Here is a 26,885-nt window from a genome sequence, read left to right on the forward strand (position 1 = left end):
TAAACTAATTACACCTAATCTAATAGCCCTATCAAAATAAAAAAGCCCCCCAAAATAAAAAAAAAACCTAGCCTAAACTAAACTGCCAATGGCCCTTAAAAGGACCTGTTGCGGGGCATCGCCCCAAAGAAATCAGGTCTTTTGCCTGTAAAAAAAAATACAAACAACCACCCAACAGTAAAACCCACCACCCACACAACCAACCCCCCAAATAAAATCCTATCTAAAAAAACCTAAGTTCCCCATTGCCCTGAAAAGGGCATTTGGATGGGCATTGCCCTTAAAATGGCATTTAGCTCTTTTTCAGCCCAAACCTTAAGCTAAAAATAAAACCCACCCAATAAACCCTTAAAAAACCCTAACACTAACCCTGAAGATCCACTTACAGTTTTTGAAGACCGGACATCCATCCTCAATGAATCCGGGAGAAGTCTTAATCCAAGCGGCAAGAAGTCCTCAACGAAGCCGGGAAAAGTCTTCATCCAGACGGCAAGAAGTGGTCCTCCAGGCGGGCAGAAGTCTTCATCTAGACGGCATCTTCTATCTTCATCCTTCCGATGCGGAGCGGCTCCATCTTCAAGACATCCGGCGCGGAGCATCCTCTTCTGACGACGGCTACTGAAGAATCAGCCAATAGGATTGAGCCAGTGGCGGCTGGTGAATTTTGAAAATGGGGGTGCACTAGACCCCACCCCTTTAAATTAAACTCCACCCACCAGATGACTCTGCCATATATATATATATATATATATATATACACACACACATATATATACACTACACACATACAAAGACATATATATATATATACATATATATATATATATATATTTTATTGTCATCATAATGTGAAAACACTATCTTTGCACATAGTGATCTTGAATACAAAATCAACTCCCAATCCACTAATCTTTATATACACATTTTCCTGTATAAAAAATACACAACAGGAGCCTCTCATACATGATTACTAGTATAGTAGTATAGTCCTGAATCTGATTAGTGATTACAATGAAATGTTACTTACAGTTTATCTGCAGAGATCTCCTGCATTATAATCTGACTGCAGCCACAGTCAGTTGTGCTGCATATCATTATGACAGGCAGTATTATTCAGCAATCTCACAGTGAACGGAGCATTTATTTTGCTTGCTTGCATACCAGGAATACCAGTCAAAGTTGGACTGGTATTCCTGGTATGCAGGCAAGCACAACAGAAGGTCCGTCCACTGTTCTGCTTATGCTAAACACTGCCTGTCATAATGAGCATATGCAAATTGTAACCCCTGGGAAAGGTCCTGATAACCCAGCCGTAGTGGCTCCTGTGTGTATCTATCAGCAGTGACCAGGAAGTGACCGAATGGGAAAAATAGACGTTCTGCAGCATGGTGCCTTGTAAATGATCACTGAGGGGGGAGGAGGGGAATGTCTGTGTATGTCACTAAACAAATTATTATTGCCTTAAAGCAAAACAGCCGTGTTAGCTTTAAAGTTGTCCACAGTAGAATGTATTTTTATTTATCTTCAATTGTATGGACATTCTTAAACGGATTAAAAGGAAATGGTGTGTGCAGCTCGTAAGAGAGGAAGGAGGGGGAGTGTTTTTAGTGTGATAATGAAATACATATATGTTTACATTTAAACATATATGTATTTCATTATCACACTAAAAACACTCCCCCTCCTTCCTCTCTTATGAGCTGCACACACCATTTCCTTTTAATCGGTTTAAGAATGTCCATACAATTGAAGATAAATAAAAATACAATCTACTGTGGACAACTTTAAAGCTAACACGGCTGTTTTGCTTCAAGGCAATAATAATTTGTTTATTGACATACACAGACATTCCCCTCCTCCCCCCTCAGTGATCATTTACAAGGCACCACACTGCACTTTTTTTGCAAGGTTAAAACAGTTATAAGTAGCCTGACATGCCGTAGGTAAACAGAGCCTACTCACTTAGTTCCTGATCCTTCATTGCAGGGATTCAGTCTGGGTTGCTACCGGCAACACCCCCCATACTGTAGACACACACACAGTGTTTGAGCTCCTCTCAGCTCAACGACTATCTCCACAATGAGATTTTGCGCCGTTGAGCTGGGAGGAGCTTGTCGAGCGTCATCACGTGACTGTGAGTGATGACGCTCTTCTCTGTCACTGGCTGCTGCTGGCCTGCTGCCTGTCTCTCTCTAACACCTCCCACCCCTCGCACAGGCTGAAGTGTGCGAACAGCTTAGTATGGGGATGGGGAGGCTGGGAGCTGCGCAGCAGGCGATTTTAGAATGCGCAAAGCACAGTGCCATAGCTTAGCCTATCGCACGTGCGGTTAGGGCTTAGATAGACAAATTTAGTACAGGGGCCAGGCAGGCTGAGGGGCTACACAGGCTAATACTATATTATTTATACTGTAAAACTTTTACAACATGATCAGATCATTAAATAAATGAAATAAAAAAAATAAAATAAGTTTATATTGTATTTTTTCTGGGGGTAAAAAAAATATATAATTATATATTTTTTTCTGTTTTTTTTTTTCTTTTCCCTCTGGGATGCTGAGGGGGGCACGTGCGAGTGTGCTCAAATGGAGGAGACTCCACTGGATTGAGCTCGCCTTCTATTGGCTGTTCCAATGTTTTTTTTTTTAATTACATTTACTAAGACTTATTTAATACATTATTTTAACTATTGACTGCCATCAATTTTTTATAATATTATAGAGTAAATAATGGTTATTTATACTAAAATAGATGAGAAATGCCTTGCCCGGGATCACTGTTCTAAGAATTTTGTTTTAAAACCCAGCAAAATACAGTATAGTCAATAAATAAGTATTAAATAATAAAGAATGACAAACTCTGAGCTTAGCAAGCCAGAGACTGGTTGATATTATTAAGCAACTTGCATATATTTGCCTATCAATCACTATGAGTGTGTAAAATGTATTATATATTATGCATTTATAAATATTTTTCTCATTATTATGCAAGTAACCTGGTAGCTATTAGAGATGTGCACATACAAAAATCTTTTTTGTATGAATCATTATTCACAATTTTTTTTATGTATTTTCATCTTATATTCACTGATGGGGTTGTTTACAATTCATGTTTTTCAAAGCAAATGATTATGACTGAGGTCATTTGAAGCAAGTAGAATGCCCTATGAGTATATTGGATGAACAATAATAAAATAGAATTATTTGCACTGTCTTGATAACTCTCATTGACCTTACATTTTTTCTAGCGTATGCATTTGTTCCAGGTTAAAACATTTAAGAGCCTATTAGTTTATAGAAAATAAACTAAACCTCTTAACCTATATGTTTAATATTTAAACAAATAATATTTAAAAAATACATCCACATAATATTTTAGATTTATAATATTATAATATTTTAAATATAAGTTAATATTTGCTTTGAATACTTCATTATGTCTGACATTGTTCTACTTTTTAATATACCTTTAAGTTATCTAAATATGTTTCTCTATTTTTTACAGCTACAACCACATGCCCATGCAATGATTGTCCCTTTATTGCATTTATTATAAATCTCTGTCCTCCGTGTGATTGCTCAAGTAAGTTCACAATAATAAATAAACTGACCGGTCAGTATTGAAACGTTGCATCATGGGAATAACAGATCTAAGACACATCTAAACATCGATCTTTGCCATCACATCGATCTTTGCCTTTATCATAGTGAACTACACACTAATCATATTGGAAGTGCTTTTGGAACTAACACATCATAAGGATATAGGTCCATAATACGGACGTGAAATTACATATCTTTGCCTTTTTCAAAAGTGAGTTGCAAACGTAAGATTAACACGTTTCTTAGTGCTGACATATAAACAGCTGTTTACTCATAACGGAACATTACTCATTATTGCACAAAAGAATTTCATCATTTTTTCTCATTAAATGTATTATACCATTATGCATTGTGTTTAATCACCTAATAATAGATTTTAAGTGACATACCTAGCATTAATTTTAAGTCTAATAGCTTACTCATGAAATTATATTAGAAGGTTTTTTAGAGATGTGGCCGCTTCCTGACTTTTAAATAATACGTTTCTAATAGGAGGTTTTTAGATGTTGATACTAGATATATTAATTTTATGACATATTTTATAAGACCTATAAATATTTACTTTGCTTATTCCAATGAGATAATCCTCTCCTCTCTCTTTGGTCTAATATATTACTGACTGTATTTATCAGAAATTTCCCTTGGGCTCCATGTACTAAGCCGTCAATTCATCCGTCATTTTAGACGCGGATGAACTCGCCGTTACTCGCCGCGGGTGAAATGGTGTCCGCTGTCACTATGTACTAATAATCCCCCAATAAATAGACAAGTCTAGCCCGCCGCGAGCAGTGGCGGATTATTGATAAATTTGACGCCTCGCTCGCCGCAACTAAGCTGATGTACTTAACTTTCAGTTGAATTGTCTGGCCAATTATTAACATGTGACATGCAAGGTGTCACAAACATCATAGTATTTGCGGGAATAGAATTTTGCTCCTATAAAAGTTCAACTTATCTAAACAACTTTATTATTGTTCAAAATTTTTTGAAGAGTGATAACAGAGCGTTATTTTTGTAATATTTATTTACAATTTGGATATGGCTTCATCTTGATCTGATAATATATAAATATTAATATAAAAATAATTATAAAGATTGACAACTATACAATACAAATTTAAAATATAGATTACGGGGGCGGAGCCTGGACGAGCAAGAGAATGGACATGTTTAACTAGAGCTCCTGAAATGAAAGCTGACTTTAAGGTTTTAAAATCACATTAAAGGCTGGATTTATAAATAATCTGAGCACAAGAATCAAGGGGAACACAAAAGCACCCAGATAGACTTTTATACCTAAACTGAGATACGATACTGCTGCCCGTTGTAGGCCGCGGCCCACCTAGCGTGGGAGATCGCCGGGCCGGATACGCTTACACTCAGTGAGATAACTAACCCCAAGACCGGCGCACAAGACTACTCCATACCAGGAGGACCTATCTTGCAGATGTGGCTGTACACTTGGCAACCCGCCTGACCAAAGGATCCCGTAGCTCCGTCCTACCGGTAATAGATGTTTGGCCTGAAACACCCGATGTCAGAGCCCGGTAAGTGCCCGCTGCTTACAAAATTGGGCAATCTCCTGAACGGGTGGGTCTTCAGTGGGCTCCAAAGGCGATCGACACATACAAAAAGTTTGGCAAAGAAAAAGTAACCGCTCACGGCCAAGAACATGACGGACCTCCTACTGATCTACCTAGAGGAATTTGAGTACATGATGAGTACTCGATTTGATCGCCTACAATCTCACCTGGAAGAATTACATGCGGAGGTGGGCTCCGGTGCAACTCCTCGAGCACAGTGCACCGACTTGCCAGTTATCAAGTCCCAACCTCCGGTTGTTTCAGACCCTAGGGCCAGTGCCTACCTACACATCCCAGCGGAGCCTCTGAGCCGATCTTACCCGAGGGTGCTGAAAGATCATAATCCTGCCTTGCTGGATGTGCTGACATATTTCTATGAGCTTGCAGATGGAGTACACTACCCTGCCAGGAGGACACCTTTTTTATACAGCCTGTGTTTGAATTGCAGCTGTTTTGCCAAGCATACTCCCGCCCAGTCTAATCTGAGCCCTGGAGACACTGACCGCACTACTATTAGAGTTGGAGTTGGGTGACTGATTTATTGTGGCAGTGCGTGCCCAATGCTTTAGCATCTAGCCAGATTCTTACATACTCCAATTCAAGAACGCCTGTACTGTAACTGTAGAAGTGTGGAGTATGTGATTTCTGGAGCACTCGCTGATTTCTGCCAGATGACTTTCCCCTGTAACTGCAGTATTACATGACGACTAGGTGGTCTGAATTTGCAGTCTCAGTGTCAAGACCGTCTTGCTGCATGAACTCAGCTATGTTAAAGTACTTTAATTCAATGGAAATGTGAGACTTTCTTATTCTAAGTACCTATTTGGCTACTCCTGCAAGTTATACCCTGCTTCCCTTTTTTCCTGGTTATGCACCATGTTTGCCCATTTTAATACTATTTGAAAAACTAAGTATTGCTCTCACATGCATAGTCTGTCTATTTGCTTAGTTTAGTTGCTACATCAAATATTCCACTCTAGGTTTGGTTGGTATATGTGAATTAGTTTTCCTTTGTACCTATATGTGTCCTCCCCTCCCCCCCTCTATACATAATAACAGTTTATATGATCTACTGTCCTCCATGTTTGTGATGTCTGTGCAGCCTGTATGCTAAATTTACTTGTTTCTCAAGGCTAGGTATTGTTCTATGCACATAAACCACAGGGAACAGCTATTTAGTATTGCTTAGGTGTGTAAATGGGGAATGATGTATTGTGCAGGGCTACTCATACATGATCTGATTATCTAGTTGCCATGGCGTGTAGGGTCTATGTTTAATTGCAACGCTGGAGACCAAGGTTCATGTTCTGCCAAGTAGACTAAGGGTCTGTATATTAACTTTTTGATACTACTATAAGAGATGAGATGTGAGGACGAAAACACATTTATATTTATGCCCTTTCTGCGACACCAGGGGCTTATGAATGTACTCTTTTTAAAGCTTGCTTATGAATGGTCCCCATTTAATAACGCCGCAGCTTGTCCCCCAGAAGACCTAACTTTTGATAGTTTGATAATTCTGTCCCTGTGGTTGAAAAATCTGTATTGAAAATTCCCTTTTGAATGTATTTTCTAATTGCAGGCTGTACTTTCATTTTGACAGTATTCTAGAGGATCACTACTTTACTTACGCTCATGAGTGTTCTTCAGAGACCCTTGATATTGTTATAGCTTAGTGCTTAAAGCAAGTTACCCGATTGCTTAAGCAGTGTAAAGAAAAGAAAACAAAAAATCTTGAGGTACTTGCAACGGGATCCAAGAGTGGTCCCTCTATTATATTATGCCTTCCCCTATCTTCAGTAATGCCTTTCCATGTAAGGTCCATGAGTGGTCTTTTGAGTATGATAGGGAGGGTTAACTTCTATATAGGCACTGTATATTAATATGTCATGGAATGTAATCACTTACTGTACTACATTATTTACTGTTTGTTTGCCTATCCCTAGTACCTCAATAAAAAACTATTTAAAATAAGATCCTTTTTATTGTTTTTAAAGATCTTCTTATGACTCCCAATTGTTTATCTCCCTAATTGTTGAGACTTCATAGGAACTTCATTCTCATTGTTATAATTGGCGATCATTTTTAACAATTTTTAACTGTTTACTGTTATATTTGACAACTGTTTGCAAATTGTTTTCACATTCGGATTGTTTTTATTGTTTCTATATGTATGTAGTATACATGGATCCATGTTATTTATAATTATGTTTTATGATTTGTAATAAATATTTGAACCTAAAAAAAATAAAAAAAAAAAAAATATAGATTACTCTTTAATTACAGTCGACAAATTTGGTGCAATTTATGTACATGGAAATGAGAGACAAATTAGACGCCAGTTATGCTGTACAATGCTGATATTACTGCTTTTTATATATGTCTAGACTGGCGTCTAGATTGACTTTCCTATTGTTTTGTACCTTGCCCGCCACCTAAAAGGTGGCGAGGCAAAAATAACGAGGTGGGAGCGGAAATTGTAGCGAGCGGACAAATAGATTTTTTAGTACATTCGTTTTTGGCGAGTTGGTGGTCAAATGTGTCTAATTACAGTGAAAAATGGAGAGGTAGCGAGGTTTGGCGGATAAGTACGCTCGCAATTTTAAAGATGCGAGTTTGAACATAGTTGACGACTTTGTACATATCAGTTTGCGAGTTTTGACGCGAGATTTGTTGCGGGTAGCTCGCTGACTGCTTAGTACATGGAGCCCCTTGAGTATATATTTCTAAATCTGTTTACACATACAATCTCCTTATAAATGCTACTGTTACATATTATACCTATGCTTATAGAGCTGTGGAATCTGTTGGTGCTCTACAAATAACTGATTATAATAATATCAGTACAAAATAGAGAGAAAAAGCTCATATACGGTGATATATTTAATCATATTAACCCATCAGTAGAATAGACTGGCTCAGCTTTGTTATCCCACTTATTTGTAACCCAGGTTGGTTAAACTGATTAAACTATCAGGATAACTAAAATACAAAGAATGCCTAGACAATTTGGTGATGTTGGGGCAGCTGTGGTTAGGCTTATTTGTGTTAAGGGGTTTATCAAAGCAGTAGTTAATGGTAGGAAATTGATCTTTTTATTTTCGTCCTCTACATTGAGTTTAATGCACATAAAACCAGTTCAATGACAACTAAAGTAGAATGCTAACTCTATAATGCTAAGTGGATTTAAAGAAGTAAAATGTTTTTGCAATGGGCACAATAGCCTGAAGACTACATGCATTTTATTTTATGTAATGTTTATATTTTTGGTAAATATATTTTATTTTTAACTAAAACCTAGGTTGTGTTAGGTGTGTGTGTGTGTGTGTGGGGGGGGGGGGGGACATTACAAATGAAGCAGGGAATCCATAAGTGAAGATCCGGTTGTTCATAAAGGGTAACATGTAGTTGCAGAGGTGGTCTGTAACGGGAGAGTTAGGGGTAAGGTTAATTTCAGTGGTGTCCCAGAGTCAGGGTAGATTGGTTTACCTTTAAAGGGTTTAGGTGTAATGCAGTGTTCAGAACAGCACTATAACATATATATGTGTGTATATATGATTCTCCCCCCCCCCAAAAAACATTTATATTTGTCCATTTTTATTTTTTTGTACATTATAGAATTTGTATTATTTCATTGTTCCTTATTTCCAGCCTGTTCTTCATAGGTCTGGGCTCCTCTTCTTTTACAAATTATTTTTATTTCAGTTCTATGTGTTACTTAGCACATTCTTAAACTGCTTAATGCCATTCTGGTCTCCTTAATATGGAATTTTGGCTGATACACTGTCAAAACAAACAATTTTTTTTTCCCTTTTTTATAATTTTCATACTCACATACATATTTTCAGTTAAAGGGATATGGAAGTCAAAGTTAAAGGGATACCAAACCCATTTTTTCTTTCATAATTCAGATAGAGCATGCAATGTTAAGCAACTTTCTAATTTGGTTCAGAACCTGGGTTACACTTGCATATTGGTGGCTAACTGTAGCCACTAATAAGCAAGCGCTATCCACACTGCTGAACTTAAAATGGGCTGGCTTCTAAGCTTTACATTCCTCCTTTTTAAATAAAGATAGCAAGAGAACAAAGAAAAAATGATAATAGGAGTAAATTAGAAAGGTGCATACAATTGCTGCTGTATCTGAATCATGAAAGAAAACAATTGGGTTTAGTATCCCTTTAAACTTTCATGATACAAAGCATGCAAAACAACTTCCAAATTTACTTCCATTATCCAGTAGTTCACTACTTGGATCTAGCTGGTGATTGGTGGCTACACACATAAGACTCTTGTCATTGGCTAACCAGATGTGTTCAACAGGGTATTAGAGCTCTGAAGCAAAATTTAAAGTGACAATAACATAAAGATTAAACTTTTCAGATTGAGCATTGATTTTAAAAAAGGAAAATCCAAATTTCTTCCATTGTCAAACTGTGCACAGTATTTATGTGCACACTTTCTGAGGCACAAAAGCTTGTGTAAGAATTCCCAGTATATACATTTACAAATCTGTGATTGGCTAATGGCTGACACATGATGCGTCGGACAGGAAAATATAAAAAACAAACTTTGAGATGTGTCAGAAAAAAAGCAACTGCATTTAAAATGGAAAGAAAGTGTTATTGTAATATTGTTTTACTATGTAGGTGTTTATTTTGCAATTCTTCTCTAGCTAATGGTCATTAACTATGGCCTAGATTTGGAGTTCGGCGGTAAAAGGGCTGTTAACGATCCGCGGGCTTTTTTCTGGCCGCACCATAAAATTAACTCTGGTATCGAGAGTTCAAACAAATGCTGCGTTAGGCTCCAAAAAAGGAGCGTAGAGCATTTTTACCGCAAATGCAACTCTCGATACCAGAGTTGCTTACGGACGCGGCCGGCCTCAAAAACGTGCTCGTGCACGATTCTCCCATAGGAAACAATGGGACTGTTTGAGCTGAAAAAAAACCTAACACCTGCAAAAAAGCAGCGTTCAGCTCCTAACGCAGCCCCATTGTTTCCTATGGGGAAACACTTCCTACGTCTGCACCTAACACCCTAACATGTACCCCGAGTCTAAACACCCCTACCCTTACACTTATTAACCCCTAATCTGCCGCCCCCGCTATCGCTGACCCCTGCATATTTTGTTTAACCCCTAATCTGCCGCTCCGTAAACCGCCGCAACCTACGTTCTCCCTATGTACCCCTAATCTGCTACCCCTAACACCGCCGACCCCTATATTATATTTATTAACCCCTAATCTGCCCCCCACAACGTCGCCGACACCTGCCTACACTTATTAACCCCTAATCTGCCGAGCGGACCTGAGCGCTACTATAATAAATGTATTAACCCCTAATCCGCCTCACTAACCCTATCATAAATAGTATTAACCCCTAATCTGCCCTCCCTAACATCGCCGACACCTACCTTCAATTATTAACCCCTAATCTTCCGATCGGAGCTCACCGCTATTCTAATAAATGGATTAACCCCTAAAGCTAAGTCTAACCCTAACACTAACACCCCCCTAAGTTAAATATAATATTTATCTAACGAAATAAATTAACTCTTATTAAATAAATTATTCCTATTTAAAGCTAAATACTTACCTGTAAAATAAACCCTAATATAGCTACAATATAAATTATAATTATATTATAGCTATTTTAGGATTAATATTTATTTTACAGGCAACTTTGTAATTATTTTAACCAGGTACAATAGCTATTAAATAGTTAAGAACTATTTAATAGTTACCTAGTTAAAATAATAACAAATTTACCTGTAAAATAAATCCTAACCTAAGATATAATTAAACCTAACACTACCCTATCAATAAAATAATTAAATAAACTACCTACAATTACCTACAATTAACCTAACACTACACTATCAATAAATTAATTAAACACAATTCCTACAAATAAATACAATTAAATAAACTAGCTAAAGTACAAAAAATAAAAAAGAACTAAGTTACAGAAAATAAAAAAATATTTACAAACATAAGAAAAATATTACAACAATTTTAAACTAATTACACCTACTCTAAGCCCCCTAATAAAATAACAAAGCCCCCCAAAATAAAAAATTCCCTACCCTATTCTAAATTAAAACAGTTACAAGCTCTTTTACCTTACCAGCCCTGAATAGGGCCCTTTGCGGGGCATGCCCCAAGAATTTCAGCTCTTTTGCCTGTAAAAAAAAACATACAATACCCCCCCCCCCAACATTACAACCCACCACCCACATACCCCTAATCTAACCCAAACCCCCCTTAAATAAACCTAACACTAAGCCCCTGAAGATCTTCCTACCTTGTCTTCACCATCCAGGTATCACCGATCCGTCCTGGCTCCAAGATCTTCATCCAACCCAAGCGGGGGTTGGCGATCCATAATCCGGTCCAGAAGAGGCTCCAAAGTCTTCCTCCTATCCGGCAAGAAGAGGACATCCGGACCGGCAAACATCTTCTCCAAGCGGCATCTTCGATCTTCTTCCATCCGGAGCGAAGCGGCAGGATCCTGAAGACATCCAGCGCGGAACATCCATCCGGACCGACGACTGAACGACGAATGACTGTTCCTTTAAGGGACGTCATCCAAGATGGCGTCCCTCGAATTCCGATTGGCTGATAGGATTCTATCAGCCAATCGGAATTAAGGTAGGAATTTTCTGATTGGCTGATGGAATCAGCCAATCAGAATCAAGTTCAATCCAATTGGCTGATCCAATCAGCCAATCAGATTGAGCTCGCATTCTATTGGCTGTTCCGATCAGCCAATAGAATGCGAGCTCAATCTGATTGGCTGATTGGATCGGCCAATCGGATTGAACTAGATTCTGATTGGCTGATTCCATCAGCCAATCAGAAAATTCCTACCTTAATTCCGATTGGCTGATAGAATCCTATCAGCCAATCGGAATTCGAGGGACGCCATCTTGGATGACGTCCCTTAAAGGAACAGTCATTCGTCGTTCAGTCGTCGGTCCGGATGGATGTTCCGCGCTGGATGTCTTCAGGATCCTGCCGCTTCGCTCCGGATGGAAGAAGATCGAAGATGCCGCTTGGAGAAGATGTTTGCCGGTCCGGATGTCCTCTTCTTGCCGGATAGGAGGAAGACTTTGGAGCCTCTTCTGGACCGGATTATGGATCGCCAACCCCCGCTTGGGTTGGATGAAGATCTTGGAGCCAGGACGGATCGGTGATACCTGGATGGTGAAGACAAGGTAGGAAGATCCTCAGGAACTTAGTGTTAGGTTTATTTAAGGGGGGTTTGGGTTAGATTAGGGGTATGTGGGTGGTGGGTTGTAATGTTGGGGGGGGGGTATTGTATGTTTTTTTTTACAGGCAAAAGAGCTGAAATTCTTGGGGCATGCCCCGCAAAGGGCCCTGTTCAGGGCTGGTAAGGTAAAAGAGCTTGTAACTTTTTTAATTTAGAATAGGGTAGGGAATTTTTTATTTTGGGGGGCTTTGTTATTTTATTAGGGGGCTTAGAGTAGGTGTAATTAGTTTAAAATTGTTGTAATATTTTTCTTATGTTTGTAAATATTTTTTTATTTTCTGTAACTTAGTTCTTTTTTATTTTTTGTACTTTAGCTAGTTTATTTAATTGTAGTTATTTGTAGGAATTGTGTTTAATTAATTTATTGATAGTGTAGTGTTAGGTTAATTGTAGGTAATTGTAGGTAGTTTATTTAATTATTTTATTGATAGGGTAGTGTTATGTTTAATTATATCTTAGGTTAGGATTTATTTTACAGGTAAATTTGTTATTATTTTAACTAGGTAACTATTAAATAGTTCTTAACTATTTAATAGTTATTGTACCTGGTTAAAATAATTACAAAGTTGCCTGTAAAATAAATATTAATCCTAAAATAGCTATAATATAATTATAATTTATATTGTAGCTATATTAGGATTTATTTTACAGGTAAGTATTTAGCTTTAAATAGGAATAAGTTATTTAATAAGAGTTAATTTATTTCGTTAGATGTAAATTATATTTAACTTAGGGGGGTGTTAGTGTTGGGGTTAGACTTAGCTTTAGGGGTTAATACATTTATTAGAATAGCGGTGAGCTCCGGTCGGCAGATTAGGGGTTAATAATTGAAGTTAGGTGTCGGCGATGTTAGGGAGGGCAGATTAGGGGTTAATACTATTTATGATAGGGTTAGTGAGGCGGATTAGGGGTTAATACATTTATTATAGTAGCGCTCAGGTCCGCTCGGCAGATTAGGGGTTAATAAGTGTAGGCAGGTGTCGGCGACGTTGAGGGGGGCAGATTAGGGGTTAATAAATATAAAATAGGGGTCGGCGATGTTAGGGCAGCAGATTAGGGGTACATAGGGATAACGTAGGTGGTGGCGATTTGCGGTCGGAAGATTAGGGGTTAATTATTTTAAGTAGCTGGCGGCGACGTTGTGGGGGGCAGGTTAGGGGTTAATAAATGTAATACAGGGGTCGGCGGGGTTAGGGGCAGCAGATTAGGGGTACATAAGTATAACGTAGGTGGCGGTCGGCAGATAAGGGGTTAAAAATTTTAATCGAGTGGCGGCGGTGTGGGGGGACCTCGGTTTAGGGGTACATAGGTAGTTTATGGGTGTTAGTGTACTTTAGGGTACAGTAGTTAAGAGCTTTATAAACCGGCGTTAGCCAGAAAGCTCTTAACTCCTGCTATTTTCAGGCGGCTGGAATCTTGTCGTTAGAGCTCTAACGCTCACTTCAGAAACGACTCAAAATACCGGCGTTAGAAAGATCGCATTGAAAATATAGGCTACGCAAATGGCGTAGGGGGATCTGCGGTATGGAAAAGTCGCGGCTGAAAAGTGAGCGTTAGACCCTTTAATCACTGACTCCAAATACCAGCGTGCGGCCAAAACCAGCGTTAGGGGCCTCTAACGCTGGTTTTGACGGCTACCGCCGAACTCCAAATCTAGGCCTATGTGTTTAACCAATGCTAAACAACACTTTCTTTTTGCTCTTTTATGTCCTTTAAATTTGATTTCTTCATTTTTGTTTTTAGCTCCTACTACAACTTTAACGACAACCACATTACCAACTGACACTAGTAAGTATACATCAGCAATAAAAATTGAGAAGAATAGCTAAGAAATCATATACTGTAAGGTCCCAATTAGAATTTTAGAAAGGCCAATTTTATCTTGAGAGATTTCTGTCTTAATCTACAGGGTTCATATGTGAAAGGAAAGGCTCTTGCATTGCAATATAATCCTAAAAAAAGAGAAATTTTACTCCATGCCAGTGATTTTATTAAAGATTTTTAAATATGCAAGGAGATTCTCTTTCCACCAATAAAGAAGTAGGTGTTCTACTTATCAGCCAGTCAGTCCTTAAGGCTCATTACACTTCATGTTTTTACACATAATATTTAACTTTTTTTTTTTAAAGTTCTCTTTGAGATAAACAAGTTTTCTGTCCTTTTAATTAACCTTTGTTTTAAGATAGAACAGATTTATTAACTGAAATCTAGCAGGTGATGCTGTAAGTTTAGGTCCTATGCAGGGGTGTAGCTAGACCTCACTGGGCCCCAGGGTGAAGACTTTGATAGGCACCCATTTCAACAGCGCCCATTCTGGCAAGTTCCAAAAGTAGATCCAACAGCAACATAGATTATATAGAAGCTGATTCTCTGTGATTGTTTACACCTGAGGATTTGTACTTGTGCAACCTTCATATACAAATATGTATTTTCTGTACATCAAAACTGTACTTGTGAGCCCTTTTTCTCAGGCATCATACAAAGGGCTGGACGGGCCCCCTAGAGGTGGCCCTGAGATAACTATAGTTATGCCCCTGGACCTAGCTAGGAAGAGGTCTTGACATGGCTACTGGGTCTATCACCATTTGGCCAATTTTAACTAACTATCCATGTTATGCTTTAATTTTTAATTTATTTTTTATTTAATTATTTGTTTTTATTCTATAGTTCTAGATTGTTATTCAATTGTGTTTATTTGAGTTAAATCATATTATTTTCATAGTTCTTTGATTTTATATGTTGAGAAGAATTTCTTGTATAAAATGGTTTACAATTTCTTTTCTTTTTTAACATAGTTTCAACTACAATGCTCACAACAACCATGTTACCAACTACTCCTAGTAAGTTTTTATTGATTAGAAATAGAGTTTCAGAAAATGTAAAATTTAACTTGTCAGTTTGTACTGCTCACATAAAGCATCTCAAAGGTCTCTTTAGATTATTTTATCATTACGTCAATTATTTTTAACCTTTTTCTAGAGCACTCATGTTTCTTACTTCCATTCAATGTGACTCTTTAATAATGAATGGCATAGAATATAAGTTAAAGTATAATCTTGGGCAGTTTATTGACTTTTAGTTTGAAGAACCCTGCCAAAGAGTCCAAAAAAACACAGATTAGAGCAGTGATATATGAAATAGGTCAAAGGGTAAGTACTGCACGTAGAATTAATGTGGGCTATTGTCAGTGGCTTTTTAATGCCATATTTTGACCCATGTAGAAAAAAGTGGTATGGTTAGTGGATAGCTGATAATCATTACTATATTATTATTATTATTAATAATAATAATAATAATACCAGTATGAGTTATGAGCTATTATGTTGTTTTCAGTATTTTGGGTGATATTCACATACCACTTCTAAAAAAAGGCAGTAGGGAAGGTGATAGTGCATTCTCCATTGGCAATGAAATTTAACATGTGTTTAAGGTATCATTTTTATATCACTTTAATGCTGTTTATTTATAATCATCACATAGCTGAAGATCATTAAAGCCCCACTAAACACAGAAGAATAGCATAATCAGTAAATACATAAGGAAAGGACAATGCAAAAGCAATTAGTTCTAATTTCAATTGAGAAGTAGAATTTTTTTCTGACAAATGTCAGTTAGTTACATTTTCCTTCCTAATGCATAATGTGAGAGCCATAAGCCAATCACAAAATGCATATATGTATTTCCTGTGAATCTTGCACATGCTCAGTAGGAGCTAATGCCTCAAAAAGTGTGCATACAAAAAGATTGTGCACATTAAGATATTAGAAGTGAATAGGAATGCTGTTTAAAATTGTGTGTTGTATCTGAATCATTAATGTTTTATTTTGACTTGACTGTCCCTTTAACATGCTGTCCATTTTTTTCTCCCCAGCTTACACAACTGCTCTGACCACAAGAATTAGTACTACCATGATTTCCTCTATGAGTCCTACTACTAACAGAACTACTTCAATCTCTACACCAATCTCAATAACAGTCAGTAATATCCCTACCACAAGAACCTTCACTACTAGTTCATATATTACCACTATAACCCCAAACATTAGTAACTTCACTACTGATCTAACCACTATTCTGACAGAAGGTATCTCTACTGATCCTACCACAAGCAAAACCACTTTAACCTCCACAGAAATATCAACAGCAAATTCTACCAATACTACCCCAAACATCAGCATCTCCAGTACAAATCCAACCACAACCAGCCAGATGACTTTACTTTCTAGCTCTTCCACCAACAGAACTACTTTAATCTCTACAACTATACCAACAACTACCAGTAATATTCCTACCACTAGCATCTCCACTAGTTCAAATATTACCAATAGTACCCAGAACATCAGTTTCACCACTACAAGTATCACTACCGCTAGCCTGACCTCAAGTACCTCCACTACTAGTACTAACATCAACAGAACCAATTTTGTGTCCACAACTATGCCAAAGACAAATACTACACCTAACATAAGTATCCTCAGCACTAATTCAGGCATTACCAAAACTAACCAAAACATCACTATCTTCACTACTAGTTTGACTCCCACTAATCTGACAACAGGTATCTCCACCACTAGTCTAGCAACGACTAGTCTGACTCAAGATATCTCTGCTAAAACTAATAGTACTTTTTCAAGCTCCACAACTATGCCAACAACAAGTATTACCTCTACCACAAGTATCTTTACTGCTAGCTAAAACATTACTAATGCCAGCCCATATATTTCTACTACTAGTTTGACCACCAATATATCCACTACTAGTCAGACCATGACTAGTGTAACCACAGGTATGTCTTTTTCTAGTCTAACCACCAACAGAACCACTTTGATTTCCACCACTATACCAACAACAAAGAGTGCTACCACTAACACAAGTAACTCCACCACTACCACCTATCCAAACATAAGTGTAATTTCTACTAGCACCATTCCAAATATAAGTACTCCCACTACCAGCATTACTTCAATCACAAGTATCTTCACAAAAACTAGTACTCCTTTAATAACAAATACTACCATCTCTAGTGTGACTTCAAACACAGTTTTCACCACAAACAGTAACATCCCTAACACAAATAAAACAATAACCCTTACTACCCAGAATGTAGATTCTACCATCAGTGCCACTTGGACTACTAGAACCAGAATAAGCACAAATACAGTCACAAATCCGAGTACCACCACGGTTACAATGACACCAACCAAAGGAAACACCTCCACTACTAAATCTACACTTGACACTAGTTCCACCTCTGCTAAAATAACACCACAAATAATAACCTCTACCACCAGTAACACCCCTAAAGCGGATTCTACACAAACTTTGAGTATAACCACCACTACTGAAAGCTCACCCATAAGTACCAGTAAAACAAAGACCTCCATTTCTATTATCAGTACTATCTTGGCCACAAGAATAACCTTAGGAAACACCACTTCTATGAGCACCATCATCACAGGTAAGACCTCTCTAACCTCTTTGTTATTTTTTATATAGATAGTGAAAACAATTATTTTTCATTTATTGGTCTGTAATGTTCCACTGATATAATGCGATTTTTAGTGTGTATACTTTTACTAAATTATTTTATATGATATGTGTCTCATGAATAATTTTTACTTGTAAAATTCATATATAAAACATGACTCCTTGTAATTTTATTTTTAGAACAGTGCATTTCAATAAATATCTAACTTAAACTAAACATATAAAAAAATGAAATACATTTTTGTCAAGAATACTTAAATAATGTGATTTCCACAACATTAAAGGGACATCATACCCCCAAAAAATATTTATGATTCAGATAGAGAAAAACATTTTTAAAAACTTTCCAATTTACTTCTATTATTAAATTTGCTTTGTTCTCTTACTATTGTGTTACTGTTACTATTTTATGAAGAACTTTCTAGATAGGTAGTGTACACGTCTTGAGAACTACATGAAGAGTGCTGCCATCTAGTGCTCTTGCTAATGTATAACATTAGTACTACATGACAGGAAATAGTGCTGCCCTCTAGTGCTCTTGCTAATGTATAACATTAGTAATACATAACAGGAAATAGTGCTGCCATCTAGTGCTCTTGCTAATGTATAACATTAGTACTACATGACAGGAAATAGTGCTGCCCTCTAGTGCTCTTGCTAATGTATAACATTAGTACTACATGACAGGAAATAGTGCTGCCATCTAGTGCTCTTGCTAATGTATAATATTAGCACTACATGACAGGAAATAGTGCTGCCTTCTAGTGCTCTTGTAAATGTATAAAATTAGTACTACATGACAGGAAATAGTGCTGCCATCTAGTGCTCTTGCTAATGTATAACATTAGTACTACATGACAGGAAATAGTGCTGCCCTCTAGTGCTCTTGCTAATGTATAACATTAGTACTACATGACAGGAAATAGTGCTGCCCTCTAGTGCTCTTGCTAATGTATAACATTAGCACCACATGACAGGAAACAGTGCTGCCATCTAGTTCTCTTGCTAATGTATAACATTAGTACTATATGACAGGAAATAGTGCTGCCATCTAGTGCTCTTCCTAATGTATAACATTAGTACTACATGACAGGAAATAGTGCTGCCCTCTAGTGCTCTTGTTAATGTATAACATTAGTACTACATGACAGGAAGTAGTGCTGCCATCTAGTGCTCTTGCTAATGTATAACATTAGTACTACATGACAGGAAATAGTGCTGCCATCTAGTGCTCTTGCTAATGTATAACATTAGTACTACATGACAGGAAATAGTGCTGTTATCTAGTGCTCTTGCTAATGTATAACATTAATACTACATGACAGGAAATAGTGCTGCCATCTAGTGCTCTTGCTAATGTATAACATTAGCACTACATGACAGGAAATAGTGCTGCCATCTAGTGCTCTTGCTAATGAATAACATTAGTACTACATGACAGGAAATAGTGCTGCCATCTAGTGATCTTGCTAATGTATAACATTAGTACTACATGACAGGAAATAGTGCTGCCATCTAGTGCTCTTGCTAATGTATAACATTAGTACTACATGACAGGAAATAGTGCTGCCCTCTAGTGCTCTTGCTAATGTATAACATTAGCACTACATGATAGGAAATAGTGCTGCCATCTAGTGCTCTTGCTAATGTATAACATTAGTACTACATGACAGGAAATAGTGCTGCCATCTAGTGCTCTTGCTAATGTATAACATTAGTACTACATGACAGGAAATAGTGCTGCCATCTAGTGCTCTTCCTAATGTATAACATTAGTACTACATGACAGGAAATAGTGCTGCCATCTAGTGCTCTTGCTAATGTATAACATTAGTACTACATGACAGGAAATAGTGCTGCCATCTAGTGCTCTTGCTAATGTATAACATTAGTACTACATGACAGGAAATAGTGCTGCCCTCTAGTGCTCTTGCTACTGTATAACATTAGCACTACATGACAGGTAATAGTGCTGCCATCTAGTGCTCTTGCTAATGTATAACATTAGTACTACATGACAGGAAATAGTGCTGCCATATAGTGCTCTTGCTAATGTATAACATTGTTGCAAAATTGCTGCCATATAGTACTGCAGACATGTGCACACTCCTGAACTTACCTTCCTGCTTTTCAACAAAGGATAAGAAAACAAAGAAAATGTAATTATAGAAGTAAATTGGAATGTTGTTTAAAATTGTATGCTCTATCTTAATCATTAAATAAAATGTTGGTGTTAAACTAGTACACTTTGCATCTTGTTTTAAGCTATGTAGTTTAATGAAATGCAAGTTTTGTACAGATACTATTATACTTGTCAGGATTTTAATTCTGTTTAAAAAAGGATTGTATGGACTTCCATTCTATTACATATCCCAATTAGGTGGTGCCATCTAATGGTCATTTTAAGAAATGCATTTGACATCTAAATCCACTAAGAACGTGAAATATCTTGCTGACACTTTTATTTAAATATTTTTAAAAAAAATGTATATACAATTTTTACATTACAATTATTATAAGCCCTAGTGTAATGTATGCATCTCCTCCACATACATAAATGCTTGTAACCAAGAAATATTTAGGGAATCAGCCCTCAAGACTTTGATTTTGAAGAGGTTTAAATTGGTGCTTTAATTTATATATAAGAATACAATTATTATTTTTTACATTAAAACATGTGAGGTAAACTTGGTTGAAATTTAACTTGAAAATAATACTTGTATATCCGTTTTGTTCACCTAAAAGTAAAAAGGTTAGCACTGCGGAATCTGTTGGTGCTCTACAAATAACCGATAATAATAATAATAAAGGTTTAAATTTTAGTTGTTAGCCAAATGAGCATTATCAGGAAATATCTATAAGTAAATGGACCTTAGCAGGATATACCTATCAGCTAATCGGCCTTTCTATCTGAAAATGTTACCAAGAATCTTGTGTTGGCTACAAAAGGACAAAAACAAAAACCATAACAGGAACCACAGACGGAAATACAGGGCCCATAGTAGGATCAACTGTTAGGCCTTACAATTACAAATAGCTTTAGTACCAGGGAACAAACAACCAGAAATATGAACAAACCAATCATAATGTAAATGTTATTTTTTTTTAAAAAGGATCAACTAATATCTCAGATTCAACAGTAACAACCACTCCAAAAGGAATTAGAAAATCTACAATAATGTCCACAACAGATGTTTATCTCCCAAAAAGTACCACAGAATTACTGCATATTATCTAAAGACCACCAAAGATGCCATCGCAATAATTAGCATAATATATGCAACAAACTGTAAAACTCCACTGTGTTGAGTGGTTTAACATAACCTACTTATATATGTCCCATAGCACACAGACAAGCAGAACATTAGCAAAGTAGTCCTGAGATCTTCACAGGGTCCATTATTCTACAAATCAGCAAAGGATCCATCAGTAACAGACCAGCAGATAATCACTCAGTACATATGTCAGCATAGGATTATCTAACATTCAAGTCAGCCCCACATACACTAGTTTATATATTAGCGCAAAATATACTAGTACAGCATTCAGAGGTGATTCCAATATATAAACCAGTACAGAGGTCCTCAAGGGGTTATTCACTACAAAGGTCAACACAAGTGCATATGGCAGCACAAATTACAAAAAGCTTACTAGCCCTACCTTTATGCAAGTCAGCACATGATCCACAAGTGTACAGGTCAGCACAGATTTCATAGCTGCACAAGTCAGCACAGGATTTACCAGTGTACAGGTCAGTACTAATTCCACAACTGTACAAGTCAGCACAGGATCTACCACTGTACAGGTCAGCACAGATTTCATAGCTGCACAAGTCAGCACAGGATCTACCAGCGTACAGGTCATTACAAATTCCACAGCTGTACAATCAGCACAGGATCTACCAGTGTACAGGTCAGCACAGATTTCATAGCTGCACAAGTCAGTACAGGATCTGCCAGCGTACAGGTCAGTACTAATTCCACAGCTGTACAAGTCAGCACAGGATCCACAAATGTACAGGTCAGCGCAGATTTCATAGCTGCACAAGTCAGCACAGGATTTACCAGTGTACAGGTCAGTACTAATTCCACAGCTGTACAAGTCAGCACAGGATCCACAAGTGTACAGGTCAGCGCAGATTTCATAGCTGCACAAGTCAGCACAGGATTTACCAGTGTACAGGTCAGTACTAATTCCACAGCTGTACAAGTCAGCACAGGATCTACGAGTGTACAGGTCAGCACAGATTTCATAGCTGCACAAGTCAGCACAGGATCTACCAGTGTACAGGTCAGTACAAATCCCACAGCTTTACAAGTTAGCACAGGATCTACCAGTGTACAGGTCAGCACAGATTTCATAGCTGCACAAGTCAGCACAGGATCTACCAGTGTACAGGTCAGTACAAATCCCACAGCTTTACAAGTCAGCACAGGATCTACCAGTGTACAGGTCAGCACAGATTTCATAGCTGCACAAGTCAGCACAGGATCTACCAGTGTACAGGTCAGTAAAAATCCCACAGCTGTACAAGTCAGCACAGGATCCACAAGTGTACAGGTCAGCGCAGATTTCATAGCTGCACAAGTCAGCATAGGATTTACCAGTGTACAGGTCAGTACAAATCCCACAGCTTTACAAGTTAGCACAGGATCTACCAGTGTACAGGTCAGCACAGATTTCATAGCTGCACAAGTCAGCACAGGATCTACCAGTGTACAGGTCAGTACAAATCCCACAGCTTTACAAGTTAGCACAGGATCTACCAGTGTACAGGTCAGCACAGATTTCATAGCTGCACAAGTCAGCACAGGATCTACCAGTGTACAGGTCAGTACAAATCCCACAGCTTTACAAGTCAGCACAGGATCTACGAGTGTACAGGTCAGCACAGATTTCATAGCTGCACAAGTCAGCACAGGATCTACCAGTGTACAGGTCAGTAAAAATCCCACAGCTGTACAAGTCAGCACAGGATCTACCAGTGTACAGGTCAGTAAAAATCCCACAGCTGTACAAGTCAGCACAGGATCTACCAGTGTACAGGTCAGTAAAAATCCCACAGCTGTACAAGTCAGCACAGGATCTACCAGTGTACAAGTCAGCACAGGATCTACCAGTGTACAAGTCAGCACAGATTTTACCTGTATATCTATACCTATACCTGTATAGTTATTCCTATGGATATATAGGTATAGATATCTATTTTACAGTAACATTATCATATATATATATTTAATTACAACAATTAAAAAAAAGATACGTAAAGAACATAGGGATGTAAAATATGCTTTGTGATCAAAGCTTTAGATCTAACACTGTGTCGGGTTAGCACAAATGTTAATTAAGGCATGTTATGAAGATATTAAATAAAAAATATTAATGATAATTATTAAAAACTATTAAAGATACTGTAATATATATATATATATGCTGTATATATTCTATGTATTATTTAGAATTTTTAACAGAATCTATAATACATTTTTATAAACTTTATGAGCAGCCATTAAACAGCAAATAACTCCCAGTAGTACATTGCTGATCCTGAGCCTATCTAAGTATGCTTTTCAATAAAAGATACAGAGAGAACTAAAGAAAGTTGATAATTGAAGTAAATTGGAAAGTTTTTTAAAATAGAATGTTCTACCTGAATCATGAAAGAAAAATTCTGATGCTACTGTCCCTTTAACTAGCTACTAACTTTTATGAAATAGCAAATACGTTGTTGATATCTTGTAATCCCGTCTGTGCAGCCACAAAGACATCTGAGAATCTTCCACCCTCTTCCATCATTGTGATCTCTGTGTCTTCCATTGTTGTCCTTTGTCTGCTGTTGGCTGGAATTAGCACAGTAAGTTCTTCCCAAATATAGGAGTTTTTGATCATGAAATGTAATACTATAATAATGTATGTGTGTGTGTGTGTGTACACTCATACACACACAAAAATATATTAGATATATTTACCAAAACAAACATTTATTCATGTATATATATATATATATGTGTGTGTTTCTGTGTTCACACTCATAGACAAACACACACACATACACACACAAACATATATTAAAGGGACATGAAACCCACATTTTTTCTTTCATGATTTAGAAAGATAACACATTTTTAAACATCTTTCTAATTTACTTCTATTAGCTAATTTGTTTTATTCTCTTGATATTCTTTGCTGGAAAGCATATCTAGATATGCTCAGTAGCTGCTGATTGGTTGCTGCACATAGAAGCCTCATGTGATTGGCTCACCCATGTGCATTGCTTTTTCTTCAAATAAGGATATCTAAAAAATGAAGCAAAATAAATAATAGAAGTAAATTGTAATGTTGTTTAAATTTGTATGTTCTATCTGAATCATGAAAGAAATATTTTGGGTTTAGTGGCCCTTTAATTGATATATATATATATATATATATATATATATTTATATATATATGTGTGTGTTTCTGTGTTCACACTCATAGACAAACACTCACACATACACACACAAACATATATTAGATAGTTTTACCAAAACAAACATCTATTTATTTATATATATACATATACTGTATATATATGTGTGTGTGTTTCTGTGTTCACACTCATAGACAAACACTCGCACATACATACACACACAACACAAACATGTATTAGATATTTTTACTAAATCTCATATAAGAAAAGATTAATGTTATTGGAAATATAGTAACTAAAATCATCTATCAGTATTGATTTATATATATATATATATATATATATATATATATATATATATATATATATATATATATATATATATAAAAATGTGTATATGCGTATTGCTTGTATCTAATATTCTTTAAGCAATATCTAATATATGTATAAATATCTAATTTCCAATTTATTGAAGACTATATTAGCAGATTTGAACAAAAATATTTAAAACTGAAAATCTCCCCATTAGATTCCAGAATATCTAACAAAAGAACAATGCTATTTAAAGCATTTTTCAGTGCCTAGCACACCTTCGGGTTTGCGTGTGAACAAAATCCAGTACATATCCAGAAGATAGCAAACCTGAGGCTTTCACTTGAGCGATAACTTTTAACTTTCAACTTGTAATATAAGCGCAAAAAAAGGGAACTATTGATTTTACTTGAGTTAACCCTAGTGCTAATAGTTTTGCACTCCACTTGTAATCTTGGCCAATATTGTTTTTGTATTCTTATTCATTATATATAAAGTATAATGGCAAGCTCATCTTCCAAAAATTGTCATCTTCCAAAAATCCAATTCACATTACCTTGGAAATCCCTTTCTGACAATAATTATTTTTGCTCCTTGAAATAAAACTCACAGAAAGGGCACTATAATTTGGGCGAAGTCCAGGACTAATTGCATACATAATATATAATTCTTTCATCTCATTACTGTTGTAGATAATGCATAAATAACCATCATTTTCTTTGTTTACTTCTAGATAATATGTTTGTTAAAGAGAAAATTTTCAGCCACTTTGGTAAAGTCACAAAACCCATATCGATTTTACAGAGGGAAGAACCCAAATGAAGGAAATACTCAATCCATGGATTTATAATTTCTACAAATGTCTAGTTTTAGCAATTATGTAGTAATTTCAAAACTTCAAGAATTAAATCAGTTTTTTTTTTAAATATTCAACTTAATGGTAATAATAAAGGACATCCTTGTGATGCCAGTTATCAATTATAAATTTGATCTACTGTTTATATATATATTTTGATGAAGAATCTTTTAGACAGCAAGGATCTTCTGGATAAATAAATATGTAATCTTGGTCAGATATGAAGACCAAACTGCAAACCAGAAGTATCTATTTTAATTACAATATTTTTGAAGAAAAATATTTAAATGAATGCAACTATACTTAAATGTTTAATGTAATATTAAATGGGTTAGGGAGAAATACAATTGTTAAATCCAGAAGGACTCAAAAAATGTCTAGTGAATATAAAGTACCCTTTATAGGGAATTTGTGTGCAGATCCTTAAACATTCATAGTTCAAAATTTCAAAAGTAAGAGAGAAAAAGTAGACACCTAATAAACTACTTACAAGACAGGGAGCACACCAATTTTATTCTTTAAGAAAAAAGGACAAACGTCATGGCTAATATAATTATGATGACTACAGTGCCCAGTTTCTCAAATGTATACATCAAGAGTATTGAATTACAAATTCATTTAAACCAATAGATGAACCGTGGTAACATCATTAAATTACACAATATGCGAGCGGTCAGTTGTACCTGTAAACACAAATGGTGAGATAAGACCCTATAAACAAAGCAACACCTCCACTAGAGGGTGGCTTTGCAATTAAAGCGAAAAATGGGCCACCAATAGTTATCCTTGAGGATCTATGCTTGTTTGGGAAAGAAACATTGATAACTTAGGTTCACCATTACATATAGGTAAATAAAGACATAAGTAAATATCAATATACGGTAATTAGTATAAACCACAGATTTAAAAGAGCAACACCTCCACCAGAGGGTAACCGCTTCTCTGGCAATAATCTGGTTACCATGGTGATCCGTGAGGATCTATGCTCATAAACTTATAACTGTGCACAAACTTTATACCTGCATGAAAATTTAAGTGGATGTACCCTGGCAAGGGGAGTGTACAACACCTAATTAAGTGGGCACCACTACTACCGGTGTCATGAAAATGAATGTATACGTAGGATCTATGTACATCCCCATTAAAGTCAGGGTACTATCATAACAAGGTTGCTACAGCTTTGAAAGCAATTACATATGTCTATTCCCATGCACACAATTATTACATGGGTTATAGTGTGTCATGACAGTCCAGCGTATGGAAAGTTAAGCAGTTCACATGTATCAGTATGTAAGTTCCACCTTAAACAGGTGACGATAGGTATTAGTAGTTACCACTTCCAACGCTTATCTTCTGTCTTAC

At 36.6% G+C, this 26,885-nt stretch overlaps 1 protein-coding gene across 1 annotated transcript in view; it reads left to right on the plus strand.

Annotated features, from left to right (window-relative positions):
• Positions 1–25,762, plus strand: part of LOC128667142 (uncharacterized) — a 68,905-nt gene extending 43,143 nt beyond the window's left edge. Inside the window, exons 8-13 of the mRNA XM_053722062.1 lie at positions 3,504–3,581; positions 14,203–14,247; positions 15,255–15,299; positions 16,331–17,917; positions 23,703–23,800; positions 25,401–25,762. Of these exons, the coding sequence (XP_053578037.1) occupies positions 3,504–3,581; positions 14,203–14,247; positions 15,255–15,299; positions 16,331–17,154 (992 nt within the window). The 3' untranslated portion in view covers positions 17,155–17,917; positions 23,703–23,800; positions 25,401–25,762. The remainder of the gene's footprint in view (positions 1–3,503; positions 3,582–14,202; positions 14,248–15,254; positions 15,300–16,330; positions 17,918–23,702; positions 23,801–25,400) is intronic.
• Positions 25,763–26,885: the final 1,123 nt, after the last annotated feature.

This window comes from Bombina bombina, chromosome 7 (assembly GCF_027579735.1).
Source record: "Bombina bombina isolate aBomBom1 chromosome 7, aBomBom1.pri, whole genome shotgun sequence".
NCBI classification, from domain to species: domain Eukaryota; kingdom Metazoa; phylum Chordata; class Amphibia; order Anura; family Bombinatoridae; genus Bombina; species Bombina bombina.